A 15,672-nucleotide genomic window follows, 5' to 3' on the forward strand; every position below is an offset into this window, starting at 1 on the left:
CAGTCGCCTTTTCTTCTCCGAGAGGACTCTACGAGAGGACTCTACGAGAGGACTCTACGGGAAGGCCCCCACCGAATTTAAACTTACGCCATCAGATTTATTACCGCGGGAGTGCCTATCAGCGGGAAAGAGTATCACCGTCGCAAAAACGTATACGTCGCAATTTCCTCGTATTTCGGCAATAAAATAATCCAGAGCACGAGCGAAACGGACTCCGATAGACGGTTATGGATCGCGGGGATGTAAAAGCGTAACGAGAACTGGTTCGTTCGAACGTAGGTACGCACACGCGCGCACGTCCGTTCATCTTCGGATGGGATGGCCCAGCGAAACGATTCGATGTGCGACAGTTTTATTATACGCGCGGAGAGTTTACGCGACCATTCGTCCCAGTAGTGTTAGAGTAGTAGTAACGACAGCCGTAGTGTGTTGGTACCAATAGTAATGGGCCGAAAGGAACGGGCGAACGAGCGAGTTAGCGTACGAGCCAGCGAGCTGGTCGATCGGGAGAGCATCGTTCCTCCCTGGTCTCTCGTGGTATTCGAAATTGTTAACTACCGGGCAGGCGGCTCTATTGATTCGGTGGCCTCGAGGTGGCATAACGCGGTTCGGCCAATTCACCGATGTCGGTAAGTATGGAATGCCTCACATGACGTGCCACGTCACGTACGGACGATCCTTTCGGGAAAAGTTTCAAACTCGCGCAAACTCGTTGCAATTGTGCTCGATCGCGAAACGGCAACGTCGTTAAAATCCCTTCGCGGATGTTCTTTGGGAGTATTGTTTTATTCTTATTAAGGCGTTCGGTATCGCATACAAGATCGTAATATTCTTCGATCATGCTTGATCGTTGCTCGCGACTCTTAATCTTAAGCGATTACGAAGAATCGTTTTTATCGTCGAATAAATAATTTTAATTCGACCGAAAATTTCCAATTCGCCGACTTGTTTAATTTGCTTTCTAAAAACGTTGGTAAAAAAAAAAAAAAAAAAAAATAGAGAGGATCGTTTAATTTCTCGTGACTTTTATGAAAGAGAAAAAGAAGAAAAAGCGACAAGTTCAAATATTTTACCGCATTTACACCGTACGGCCAGACTTTTACGACCTAATCGTAGTTCAAACAAACTTTACTTGCTCGATTTTTACGATTCGCTCTCTCTCTCTCTCTCTCTCTCTCTCGAGAAATACGTATGCGTAAGGGAAGCGGAAAAGGAAAATTTCGGGATAAAGGACAGAGGCGAGAGAATTTAGCAATTTCCACGAGAAATACCGTATAACCAACCGGTCGACCGTCGAGAGCGTTCCAATTCCAGAATTGGCAATGAAAACACACCGAACTTGTTCCGGAAAAAACAACAAGACTTTGGTGGATAGCGCCGTAACGCGAGAAACGGATAAAGTGAGGTAGGAAGGGAGAGAAAAAGAGGGTCGCTTTTCTCGTATTCCGTGTTCGCGCGTGCATCATTTATTCTGTCTACTGTTCGAGGAATGCAGTTGTTTTCGAAAATTGCTTCGGACCATTTTGAGATTGGATTCGATTACGACGGAATCGTAGATGGTAGAATATATGCGCATAGAGGACGAGGATACGTCGCTGCGATTGGACGACGAGTTTCCAACGAAGGCACACTATAGATGCATACGCACCGCAGAAAGGAAGAAATGTAATTGGGCCTTGGGATGAATGGCCTCGAGTTGATAGAGAGCTTCTTTTTATTTCGACGCTCTTTTATTCGTTCGCTCATAAGAAAAGGAAGATTTTTTAAATGAGATGCGCGCGCGCGAGAGAGAGAGAGAGAGAGAGAGAGTAAGGGGCTTTGAATCGAAGGAATCCTTTTAAAGATCGTTCGCGTCGAAGCAACGCGAATATTTTTCTCGAGGTATGCTCGTAAGAAGAGTTTTGTACCGAAAACGCGGACAATTTCAAAGGTATTCCGTGTTATGGGCGAAGCTCTTTAGATCGGACACGCGATCGAAATTGTTTCCTAATCGTTGTTTTATGATCGACGCTCGAACGAACACGAAGGATATAAAGAGCGAGCTACGACGATATCCGAACGCAAGCGTAATCCAAACGTAAACGTTTGAAACTTGTTCCTATTTTTATAAAATCAGACATCTATCGTCATCTATCGCGAGTGTAGTGTGGCACTTGTTAATACGTATTTTCCATAAGATATTTTCTTAATGATCATTAGAGCTCGACAAGTACAAGTTTCGACGTACTCGCGCGTTACTTCATTATACTTAAAAAGAGGCCAGACGGACCTTCCAAACGAGTTCTCTCTACGGAGATCCGCTTAGACTTTCGAGTACGCTGCACGCTAAATAAACCTTGGAGGAAACAAAAATGTGGAAACAAAGAGAACGTAATCTTCTTCCTTACGTCCTAGTTGTCGCAAAAATTCTCCTGTATTTTTCTCTCCTGTATGAAAGAAGACTTGCCGCGAGAAAATACGAATGCACCTTGTGATTTGACGACTCGAGTTTATCTTATTTTTATATCGAGCAAGGACTTTTGAGTTACAGAAAAGTGTACTATATTAATTTACAATTGGCTTCTTCTTCGATCCTTTGACGATCTTTGACGGCCTTGTAATCTTCAATTTCGGAAATTGTTCCATCGCCGGTCTCGACTTTTTCTCTGGGAAACCTGACTTCACACATTGGAAATTGCATTAGTACGTTGAAATCCAAATTTTCAAGTGACGGATAAATCCGACATTTTAGTTATATTATCTTTGATATTTTTCTAATGCAATGGGTATGAATTTACGAGTTTAAATATATCCTATGATGTAACATTGATAATACAGTTTGGTTCCTTTCGAAAGGATTTTCCAACGGTGGCTGGCTCATTTTCTTCTAGGTTTTCGCCACCGCCGTGGCGAACTATCAATAAGCTGGATAAACAGAAAGAAAGATAGAAAGAGAAGTTGGCGAGCGCGCGCGCGCGCGCGATAGAGAGAGGGAGAGGGAGAGAGGAAAGAGGCACCTCGGAGAAATCCAACTTTCAATAAGCCAGGAAGACCTTATTAGGTACTTCCATCCTGCTCGTAAAGCCATTCAATTTACCAAGAGAGAGATTTTCACTGGGTGCACGGCTGCTCTGCGGCTAGAAGCTAGGATGACGTGAAGGTAGAAAATCGAAGAAGGAGAAACGATGAATAGAGTGCCGCCGCGTAAAGGAATGACCGGACCGGATGAAGCACGAAAGGAGGAAATGAGAAAAGAAAGACACGAAATTCGTGCATTTTATCGCGATGCTCGATCGACGCGCGTTATTTTTCCCCACGGAAAAAACGGAAGGAAAATAAATTGAAATATTGATCGATGATTATCCAATACAAAATATATATTGGGATGTATTATACGATAGAAAAGCATTATTTCAAGATCAACGGTCTTGCAATTGGGCGTTAGATCGGATTTATAAGACGACCTATTGGATCCTGTTGGATCTGTCGAATCGAAAAAAGAAAAAAAAAGAAAAAAAAAGAAAAAACAAGAAAAGAAACGATACATCCAGTTGGACATCCGTATAGGAAGAAACCTCATCGAATCCAACAGACGAGAAAGAGCAATCTTTTCGTAGAACAGAACATCTTTTTCTCAAAGATATTTCATTGAAAGTGAGATAATCTGGCTGGTGACTCGGTACGACGACGTTACCTTTCATTAAAACTTTCAACTGTTCGTCGATCTTCTTCGTCTCGTTGGTGTAGACCGGCGATGTCTTTGAGAGGAGATGATCGAATCGGGCAGCTGGATCGTCCGTCGGTTGTTTTTCGATTAAAGCGCACTGCACACAATCCGACAAAATTTATCTATCAACGTTGAATCGAGATAGTGGCGTTATGTAATTGTTATGTAAATGTTTTATGAGAAATGTTCGCACGGCCTACCTACCTTTAAGACGTTCAGATCGGAAAAGATCTTGATCGAGGTGACCTCGTACCAGTCCGAAATACTCGCGAGATTGTATCTTTCCAATATGTCGAGGAAAAAACGACGTTTGCTCATCTGCGAGCAAACGTCGTGCTCGTCGACGACGACATAAATTCTACGTTATAAGAGATAGAATCGATGAGCATCGTTGAACGATAAAAGAGACGGAAAAGGGAAAAAATTGATCGAAGAGAAAATTATCCCCGAAATATATTTACGACGTATCATTTCCACGCACGTAAGGGTCGTTTAATTCTAATAACGAGGCTAGTAGTTTCAATACCTTGGCTCATAGATCAAGTTCAGAGCGGCTTTCAGTCCGATCGAATTGTATATGGGCAGGTATTCTTCCTCGGACAGACGCCAGTAAGTACGAAATTGTTGTCCGTAACGTATCTGCTCTATCTATTTTTACAAAAGAAATTCAAGAATAAATTTGTCCGCGATAATACGCGCAAACGGAATTCCACTACCGAAAGCATAGTCATCTGTCCTGTGAACGATCAATCGATCGGACGGGAGGATCGATGGACGTTGCGAAAATCGTAGCGGACGAAACTTCCGAACGCGAGAAGCTTATGCATGTACGTATGCTCCCACACTCTCTACCATTATCCTGACCGCACTTTGCGTCAGACTTTTATGACCTCTCGTTCGCGTCGCATCGCATCGACCACTCTCCCCTTCCGACCCTCTCCCCCTCGGCCCTTTTCTATTAATTCAACTTCCACTTATGAAAATCCACTTTCGGGAGAGATCAAGCGTAACGATTCTCTGTCACGTCTGTCATATACCTCGTACCATCTCGAGCTCGGAAGAGCGTAATAAAGAGAGGAACGAGTATGAAACGTAAGATGTGCGAAAGAACCGTATTAGAGCGAACGTGGTACAATACATATACATACATACGTACATACATACGTACATACATACATATATATATATGTGTGTGTGTGTGTGTGTGTGTGTGTAGACGAACGATTGGGTTATCGCGGTAAGATAATCGAAGAAAATCTATATCGAATATACGTCCGGAAAGAGGCCGTACACGCCCGGAAAATCTTCGTTTCCTAGAACGATCCTTGTAATATCAATCGTCATGCTGGGATTTCCAACGAGGATCGCTTCGATCTCCAACGGCGAACGTTGCAACGTCATATCGAGGGCCAAAGGACTCTGAACCAATCGATGAGAATAAAAGGCAGCACGTCGTCCGAGAAATTTCATCGAATTTTCCGATTAATGCTAGAGAATACTGCGATACTTAGTAATTTTCCTAAAGCTCCGCATCTTAACGGACGCACGTCAAAGCACAACTTTCTCTGCTAGAGCAGATCTCGATTTTAAGAGAGAAAACGAGCTAATCGTCGGGATGATTCGGATCTGATTTCGCACCGTTTCTCGAATTATCGATAATTCGAGAAACGAACGCGCGAACGAAGACAAAAGTCTTGGTTCGAAGGAAGTAACAACTTCGAGCCAACGCGGTAAAACTTTTTGAAAAATTCCACTGTTCTATTAATCGGTCGTCGTCGCATCGTTGGGTATAATTACGATAAGTGGACCGAGATTTTTTTCCTCTCTTTTTCGTCTCGTCGCATAGTTTCAATTTAAAAAATTTAATTAAGAAATCCCAATAGGACGGAAGGAAGAAAATCTTTAAGCCGTGACCGCGAACGTATGTCTCCGAGACATCTCTATCGCTATCTCTTAAATAAATCTCTAAATAACGGAACGAAATTATATAATTCGGTTAGCCGATTAAAAGTTAGTTACCTCGGAGGATGAAAATCGGAGAAGTACTCGATTAGTGAGAATTAAATTAATTTTCAAACGTTGCGTTGGCATTTATGTAAATATATTATTCGTGTATAAGCGTTAGGAGATTAAAATCGAAGGAAGAAGAAGCCATTCGACTGATTTCATATTCGAGAGGATTCGTACATCTCTTCGCGAGGAATTATCGAAGAATTATCGGAGAGGACGAATTATGGACGAATTATGGACGAATTATGGACGAATTATGGACGAATTATGGACGAAGAGACGGAAAGAGCGTCGATGTCCAACGACGAATATAACACGGAGATTTTCCAATTTTAGGTCGTACCGGTGGAAGTAACTCTCGATACATATGTATTCCATAACGGCGAGAGCGTTCGTCTTTGTAATGGAAATGTCGCTACCGCTTCGTTTTCCTACCGCGCCGCACCTACCGGTCACATGCCTCGAGATGGTCCGACCGGAATACGACGATGAAAGATCCGACGCTTACGTCGAGGGAAATAATCGAATAGTAAAGTTTTCCTTATAAATATACATATAACGATAATAACAACGCGTGTGCCCTAGGAAAGTACCCTCATCCATTTGACACCAAGACTAGAATTTACGGATCCATTCTCCGTGATATCCCACGTGCGCGCCTTTCTAAATGCATGCGCATTCTATGCAAATAGAACGCATATGAAGCGTGTGCATCGCATACGTAAAGAGCTTTCTCGTTCGTCCAACCCAGACGCATCGCGTACGCGACTCTACGAGTACTGTATGTATCTCATATGCGTACTCGTACAATACCTATGATATATACGGGATATATAATGTGCATTTATAAAAATCACGATTTTTATCAATTTTCTCCTTGTCGATGGGGAAAATAAGGATGCGCGCTAGATTTCACGAACGATAGGACGGCTTATAACGTATAATAACCGCATACATAAGTAAAAGTTCGGTAATGTGTCGTCTTTGTACGGCATTGATGCCAACGCGACCCTTCGAAAGATAAAATAGATGATAGATGGACGGATGGATAAATGCAAATAGCAAATGTAAACGTGTAGATATGTTTGTAGAACAAGATTTTCGTTGGATCCTTCGAAAGTTTTCTTTTACTCCCTCGATGCGTTTCCAATAACAACTTCCTTAGTGTATCTTCGCGTGCGGTCTATTAAAAAGAAAAATTATCGAGATAAAATTAAGAAATAGTTTCATCGCTAATATACTTGTTAAATCCGTATTCGTTCGATCGTCTCTCTTCGCTCTCTCTCTCTCTCTCTCTCTCTCTCTCTAGCGCATTCTCTTGCGCTAGAAAAAGGTCCGCGCTGATTCTTCGAAACGTTCTCCGATGAGAATAATGAGACGAGGCGGTCGGTAATACGAACACCCTTATCCTTCCGAGATTATTCGAGCTTTCTATTTAGAATTATGTATCGATTATACCTTTATAGCTCGACGTCTATATGTATATATTTGTCTATATATAGATCCGTGACGAACGGGGCAACTCGAACCATATCGTATACTTAATCTTGAACGCGATCGTTCGCTCGATCGGAAATCCGCTTAGAGCACAAACAATGTCGGAAAAGCAGCCCGGATATGAGTATATTCAAGCCGATATCGATCGAGACGAAGAGAAATTGGGATATTGGAAGGAACGTTGCCAGCACAGTATTATGTATAACGCGACAACGCAACGCAACTGTTGCGCGAAAGAGAAAGAGAGAAAGAGAGATTAATTTCGTGTGCAAACGGTTCAGATCTTGTTTGTAATTTCTTGGCCCCGCGGATATTAGTACGAAACGAAATTTCCACCACTAAAATTTCACCTCTCGTAATTTCCATAACGTGTGCACACCGAACAAATATCTATGTGCGTGCGTGTGCTTGTATTTGAGAGAATTCAGCGGCCCTGGAAGCTTGGGGGAAGAGAATTGAGATAGACAGAGAGAGAGAGAGAGGGGGGGGGGAGGGGAGGGACGAGGGGGCACAAAGAGAGGCAAAACTTTTAGGCGATTTCTTGCCCCAAAGGGACGAGTCGACGAGCGCGCCGAGATAAGGAAAGATGATCGATATTGTCGCGAGCTTAAATTCTCTTCTTTCTCGAAAGAGGAGCAAAGATTAAACGCGTGATCTTTCCACCGACTTTGGCAATATTTTTGGATAATAAATCCTCCTGGATGCGTATATAACGTTTTCTTCTTCTTCCTACCAATAAGATGGTTGATTTATCGTCTACGATATTAAGGAGGAAACACGTCGAAACGTCTAACCGGGAAGACGAGAAAACTTAACCATAGGCAAATCTTGGGTAAATGTTTGACGTGGCTCCTGAATTACTACGAGTTAGTTTGGCAAATGATTCCCGTCTATTCCCATCGTAGAAACACAGATTATACGGAATCCGTCCGATCGCGAGATTAGATTATACTAATCGTTTCTTTCTCGACGAAGAAAAAAAAAAATATCCTCTTTTCCTTTAATTTTCCCTCTCGCAATCGGAGTCTCGACAAAAACAACTACTATCAATCTCGAGCCTGTAAACGAGAGTTCGCCAACTGCTAGAGAAACTAGTTTTAAGGTTAAGTGGAATCAAGGGGACAGGTACTATATAGTACGTATGCTCGACTAACTCGAAATCGCTTTCAATGGGGCCCTTTCAATTTGGCCACGAGGCAAGAAGAAACAGTGTTGATAATATTCTATCATTATTCGTAGTCGCGCGATGCAAATTCTTAACGGTCCAAAACAGAAAGGATACGTATATAAAGTAGTTAGGTGACGCGTGAAAATATCGATTTACACGTTATAGTTCGCGACGTTCGCGGATAATTATCCGTTTCTTCGTAATAGACTTGGAAATAACAAAATCGATATGTAAGTCGAGGATATTTCTGAAAGCTCGAACGACGAAATCACGACGTTAGAAAGTTACGTACAAGATATCTCGATAATATTATTTGCGAATGAGAAGGCGAAGGAGAAAAGAGAAGTTATTTTCTCCAACGCAAAGCTCTTTTCTTCCTGCTTGCTTTTGTAACTTTTAGAACGTGAAATTTCTTACAGTAAGAAATTAATTACATCTGCCTCGAGAGAACTCCTTTAACTAGATATTCCTTTAAATAACGTCCGATCTGTTTACCGTAGAGAAGCTTCCAAACTACATGAAAATAGAAATTCGCATAAGAGAATAAAGTTTTTCGTTGCTTCCGATCCTCTACCTGGGAGAACATAAACATACATAAAACATACCGACGTGGCCGTTAATTCGTCGTTTCGATGTTTTTCGAGTTGATTTCTAACGTGGATTCGCTTACGAAACTACTGATCTCGCATAAAAACGGATGGGACCGTGTACGAGCTCTGGCTGCCTCATTCCTTGGCCCTAGGTGGGGTCGTTCGTAGACTATATACCGATAATTGACAATAAAGTAATGCGAGGGATTGCGGACGGTCATTTTTACGATCTCTCTCTCTCTCTCTCTCTCGCATCGCTCTCTCTCGCATCGCTCTCTCGGAGAGCGAAAGGCTCTCCCAACCGATATGCATTCCGAGTATAACGGTCGAGAACGGCCGCGGTATTCGAGAACATCGTAAAAGACGAAAAAAGTTATTTCCTAAAAGGATATCGTACGTTGGACGGCATAATGAATTTTTAATACAAATCGTTGCATTGAGTATAAAGACGGTTCGAATGTACGAGCATCGTATCTCTTTAAACGCGTTCTCTTTAAAAGAGGAAAGAAGGAAGCGATACGAGAAGGTTGGTTTAATATCTCAGAGGAAGAAGCCACCGAAAACGCGAAAGTAAACAGGCTGGACGCCAAGGAGGGAAATAATATGTCCCGCTTGATAGGACAGCCTTTTAAAGTGTTCCTGTAATCCAGATAGCCATAGTGGCTATTCACTTGTCTTGATCGAAAAGAGTGAAAGAAAGGATGATTTTAAGCGGAGCGCGATTTAAAGGATCCAAGCTAAAGAAGTAGGAACGATAGTTCGTGACAAGTAGGAAAAATCGTCTAGTCACGACGATACATCCTTCCTGTCCGAGTTAAGAACTGACGGAAGTCTTGCTCCATAGAAAGGACTATGCGAGATAAGACAGCTGATTTATGCGCAAACACCATAGATCTCTTCTTGTTCTCATTAGATCGGCCGCTTTGGAAAATGACACTACGATGCCGGTAAAAAAGAGTTGCTATTCCTGTCTCTATACTATCGACTACGTCGATATAGGATATCTTTTTTTCGAATCGAGGATAAAAGATAAATTTGATCGATCGAACTAATTCGGAAAGAGGAACGTTATTGTCACGAATATAGGCACGTAGAATTATTTAGTAACAAGCGCGAATTAATAGGGTCGTTACTGCAAAGAGGAAGATTATATTAGTTCGATCGCGTTAAACGAACGATGTCTCTCTCGCGCCGACGCAATCTACGAAAGGAATGATCGTGATAACGGTCCTTATCGTGTTACGCATTATCAGGGCGCGCAAAACCTTTCTCGATTTACGCGATTGTCATTGTTCGCGATCTAATTGGATTACCTTAGAAATTGGTAGACGAAAGTTGAAAGTGGAACGATATGATGGACGCGCGTTGACATAATGAAACGCTGCGTCAACGTATGTTAACGCGAGGAGGTAGCGACAAAGCGGGACGCTACGTTGGCTTTCCTTCCAATTGGACACGTTGCCGTTATAAACGTCACGATGGATGCGTCCTGGATGGATAATAGCTTATGCGGTTTAGAGAAATTAATGGAAAAGATAATGCTCGCTTAAAGAAAGGTTAGAACAATTAAGAAAGGTTAGAAAAGCCAAGCGCTTTAAATCGTTCGTCGGTTACAGTTCCTCGGCGACGAAATCAACGATTTTGCGTTTACCGGAGAGGCGGACGAGTACATTCGGTGTATTTACTTAAAAACTTTATCAACGGTTTCTCCTACTATTACCGTATTTTACACCTTTGGCTCACCTCTCTTTTGAGAGAGTATAATCCTTGGGCCGAGTAGTTACATATGTCTTTTCGTTCGCGAAATGCATTGCGGGACGAGTGAGCGAGAAGAAAGGTTAAATGTGTGACATACGGGGAGAAAGGGAGAGGAATGAACGGATAACTCGGAAAAGTTTGTCGAGTTTGTTCGAGTGAGCGTCGAAGTACGTCACGGCGCACCGCTTCTGAAACTTTCCTATCGAGTATCCTACGAAGAAGCTCGAAACCGCGATCCTCGGTGATACGAAGGAGATCGTTGGAAGTGGAACGGAGAGTGTAGTCGTATGTCTCTCTCTCTCTCTCTCTCTCCCTCTCTCTCTTTCTCGCTCTAGATATACTTTGTAACATGCGAGTATATTGGCCATAAGTCCGCGCAAAGTGCGGCAATACTTTTAGAATGTAAAGTGCTCGGAATTGTAGGTATAATATATGGAGCTTACGTAGCTGTACATTGCCTATGTACGTGTGTATGCACGTAACTCTATTCGGATATAATCGAAGAGAGTGATCGAAGTGGAGGTAATCGAAGGTCCTCGATCTCGAAGCTCCAAGTATATAAAGAGAAGCTGATGCGACGAGAAGTCTATTCGTTTAACCCACAGAAATTGCTTTCTACGGTGCTCTCTCTCTCTCTCCCTCTCTCTTATTCTATCTACTCAGCCTTGTTATCCTAGCGCTTCTCATCTCGAGGCAGCAGATTAGCCGGCTCTTGGAATTTAACCAACGATGACTTAGCGGCGGATATCCTTACCGGTAAAACCATTAGGAGTCTCGATGAGGACGAGAATGTCGCTCGATGACAAACTTTTCGCTTCAATCCTGTTTCGTTGCCTAGCGTTGAATAGCATAGAGAACGATCGTGCGGACGAACGAGGGAAATAAAAAAGAAAAAAAAGCATTTGCTTCTATATAATAATACCTTTGTCCAACTTTGAAAGAAATGTGTTAGGATTTATAGAGATATATAACCGAGGAATCGAGGAGAAGAGCCAAGGAAGGAACTCGGAGAGAAAGGTAGTGCGTAGTGTTATTATGAATAATGCGATGTAGAAAGCACGACGGAAATGTGCACGTCGTAAGTTGCGACGTAAACGAGCGAAGATACAAATGCAATTTCTCGTCGTTGGTTTACGTACGTAGCACTTTCGCGATACCAAGAAAGATAAAAATAAGAAGACGGGAGGAATACGTATATCGTATGATATCTACGCTTTGTTGCGGAAACGAAGTTTTCACCGTAAATAACGGGACAACTATTATGCATTTACGTTACGAGCCGACGATAGAGAGAGAGAGAGAGAGAGAGAGAGAGAGAGAGATAAAAACCGATAGGAACGATAAATTTTCTACGATTCCGATCGTCGTTCCGATATCGAAGATAACGATGGATAGAAGAATCGGTTTGTCCACCGAGTTAAAGGAGGAGACTTACCTCCTCTCGGGAGTAGCGCTATTCGAAAGGAAACATGCTCGTTAGGTACGATCTTTGATCAACGAATTCGTTTCTTTTGCATCGGCAAAATTGGCTCGCAATCAAGAGACCCGGAGGCCTCAATCGTCAGGCCGCAATCGCGGCGATGATCGAGCGTCCCGAGGAGTCGCTTCGTTATATCTCTCGTGGGAACGTCAAAGTGATTCCCTGACTCAAAGTCAGGGCTAGCGAATCCAGAAGAGAGAGAGAGAGAGGGAGAGTCGCGCAAAAGTGGCTGACTACTGATTGCTACTGCCTTCGAAATACCGTTGGTACCGTTGGAACCAAAACGGGAAGATTCCTTTGACGTTTAAACCATGAGAAACCAAAAGCATTTGCTTTCGAAGAAAGGAGAGGAGCTTCTCCTACCTCTATTCGAATTATCTCTAGTCACCTGAATGGGATATGAGTTGCGTTCGTAGTACGTTAGTCGTTGATTCGACAATGGTCCGAAACTTGAACGTCCGATCAAAATTACGCAACGAACGTTGCGAGCCGTCTATTAAACTGGTCGGAAGAACGTGTTCCGGCATAAGTAATTACGTCATGCTCGGTTCATCCATATAGTGAATCCAACATATTTGGTGCATCCAACGTACATCGCGTTCTACATCGTTGTTCCTAACGAGACACCACGCTATATATGCGTTTACGCGCGACTCACACAATAATCCAGGCATTATATTAATCGCGTTACGTATGCATCCGTAGAATAAAATACGTCGGTAGCCGCCTTACCGACGCAGCACGTAAAACGCAGCGTTTAGATTTCTATTACGCCTCGTCCGGATACAACGGCTTCCTGTAAAATCGATAGTCGAGTTTATTTTAGGCGAGACTAAAAATATTCCGTATATGACGCAGACTAAATACTCTCCGCTACGAAATTTCGCTCTTACGACGTTTAACGACGAGCAGTCGTAAGGACTGATAAATTTTCTCAATAAGATATTGCGCCGAGCCCACGAGGAATTTACTTCTATTCATTCGATGGCATCAATTATTATCGCCTCTCTCCTCTCCCCCCCCCCCGCCCCATAAAACTCTACTCGAGCTTGTCGTCTTATTTATTTCGATTAATCGTACGCGCGAGGAGAGAAACGAAAAGATATCGAGGGAAGTTGGAAAAATGGAATAACTCGAGCTAATCCCAGTTCTCCCAGTATTTCTCTCTGTATCTCTCCCCTGTATTTCCCTCGCCTATATTTCCTTCCCCTGTATTCGATAGAAAAATGCGATACATCCATCAGAGTTATCCGGCTTCGAGGAGCTTCGCATTTTCGATTCGTCGACGCGAGCTACGCGAGCTACACGTCTTAGGAAACCTAAGGACCTTTACGTAACTAAACCAAGACACCCGACGGATTTGGTTCGGTCTTATTCTCCTGATCTCGATCGCGGCCGTATATACAGGTATTCTTGGCACGTTCGGTTGGTACTGCCAGAGGAAGAAGAGGTTCACGGAATTAGACGGAAAGAGGAAGAACGAGAGAAAGAGACAAGTGGGTAGGATGGGGATAGTGACTCCTTCTTCACCAATAGGAATTCGGTCATTCGGCTCGATCCAGATCTCTAGAGAATGCTTCAAACTTGGATGAAACTGAATCGAGTGTTCCGAGTAAGAGCTAAGTGTCTCCACTACCTTCTCTCGTCTTCTCTATCTTCGCGGTTTCGCATCCTTCCTTTTTTTCTTTTTTCCCTCTCCCGGCAACGACCATTCGATCTTTCTACAAAAGAATATCCTCCGGTCTCTGTTCGATACAATAATCCGCGAATTACCTATTCTACAATTACGTCTATATCTAGCGAACTCTCTTCGTTTAGTTATTTTCCTCGTACGTCTATCCATCTCGACATTTTTCAGGGATATTTTGCATGGACGACGCAATAATTTTATGGGAATTAATTAAAAACTAATCTCTATTGACTCGACGTTGGAAAAAACTAATAGATTTCGGCATTCTTTTCTTTCCCAAATAATCGCTGCGAAGTATTCTTCCTTTCAACCTAAAGAAATGCCTTTGGGAGGAGAATCACAAGAGAATCACCGTTTCTGCCATTCTTAACGATTTTCCGTCGCGCCACGTGCAGGGGCCTGTGACCTCGGTAATGGCCAAGCGAAGGGGAGAGAGAGAGAGAGAGAGAGAGCCATGACTTATATATACATACGCATGAATATACATATACTTGTCTTTATACCTAGGGGGAGGGGGGGGGGGAGAGAGAGAGACAACACCGTCAACGAAAGGACCAGAGACGATCGATCGGGAGATCTTTGGCACCGGATACAAACCGGCGTCCCTCCTTGCTTATCGACCGAATTGCCGAGTGGAAAATGTTAGAGGTAAAGAAATTGTTATGCCTGTTCTCGAGACTCGAGGAAGGTACGATCGTTTCTTCGGGGAGGACCGACATTAAGATTGCAAAACTTATTCTTATATATTCGACAACGTTCAGGTTTTCCAAGAAATTCGAGACTCTAGAAAAACGTGATGTATCGAGAAAAGAGATCCTCTTTTTTACGTTCGCGATACGTTACAAAACGATCGATCGTACAAGGCACGTGACGTAGTTTGAACTTTTATGAAAGAAAAACGCGTCTACGGGGCCATGAGCGAGCTCTCTTTCCGGATTCGATGAATTACCTTTTACCTTCTACGGAAAATAAATCCTATAAGAATCGAATCGATTAGCTCGTAAAACGTCGATCATCGTTCTTTACTTATCTTAAAAATTGAAATAAAAAAGTGAATTTAATTTGGGATATTACGAATTTATTAATACAATAGTAGTATTAGCCTCAACGGTCTGCGATGCTGGTGAAAATCGAATCACCTTTTAAGCTCCATCATGCGGGCTTGATTTTGAAAAAATTCGTGCCGTCAGGAACGAATCAATAAATTCCTTGTTGAACGTTCTCCGATGACGGGGGCCAGTTTTGCGTTTGCGTTTGCATTTGCGTTTGCATTTGCCTTTGCATTTGCACTTCATTATTCTCTAGGACGAGTCCTTTCTTTCAGCCTCGAGAAAGGCACGATTAATTTTGCGCGTACTCTACGCTCTCGTCGTTTATTCGGTTATTAAGTCTCTTAAGACTTGCCTTAAGTCAGATGTACGAGATATCGTAAAAGCAAATTTCGGTAGATATCAAAAATCATAGAATCATCGTCTTCTTTGTGTTTCTGCAAAATATTTAACGAGGAGAGTAAACGAAAAGGCTAAGAGAGTGGAATACCAAGGAGGAGGATTTAGTCCAACGCCGAGACAAAGGTACGACCAAGTGTCGTCAAAGAAAACAATTGGCCGAGTAGTTTTCGAGAAAGAGGAAAAAGCTACAGCTTATGAAAGAAAAATAAAATTTCCCAATGCAAAAAAAACTCGCAAAAAGGGGGATCTTCTAGGAATAAAGAAAGGGGAAGTGGGGGGTGGGGGTTGGGAAGAGAGAATTGATTCTCTCTCTCTCTCTCTC

General features: G+C 42.7%; 1 protein-coding gene across 12 annotated transcripts in view; it reads right to left on the reverse strand.

The window, feature by feature from the left end:
* The window catches only part of LOC124952003, a 62,129-nt gene that overhangs the window by 30,316 nt on the left and 16,141 nt on the right, over positions 1–15,672 (reverse strand). The window contains exons 1-5 of one of the 12 annotated variants that reach the window (XM_047501225.1): positions 4,423–6,661; positions 4,233–4,354; positions 3,911–4,064; positions 3,674–3,803; positions 2,469–2,654 (exon numbers count right to left, since the gene is read on the reverse strand). The exons of 4 other annotated variants lie outside the window; for them this stretch is intronic. In XM_047501225.1, coding sequence (XP_047357181.1) covers positions 2,545–2,654; positions 3,674–3,803; positions 3,911–4,064; positions 4,233–4,354; positions 4,423–4,437 — 531 coding nt within the window. In that variant the 5' untranslated portion in view covers positions 4,438–6,661 and the 3' untranslated portion in view covers positions 2,469–2,544. 7 more of the 12 variants (XM_047501221.1, XM_047501219.1, XM_047501215.1 and 4 more) reach the window with 7 other exon arrangements.

This window comes from Vespa velutina, chromosome 10 (assembly GCF_912470025.1).
Source record: "Vespa velutina chromosome 10, iVesVel2.1, whole genome shotgun sequence".
In the NCBI taxonomy this organism is placed as follows: domain Eukaryota; kingdom Metazoa; phylum Arthropoda; class Insecta; order Hymenoptera; family Vespidae; genus Vespa; species Vespa velutina.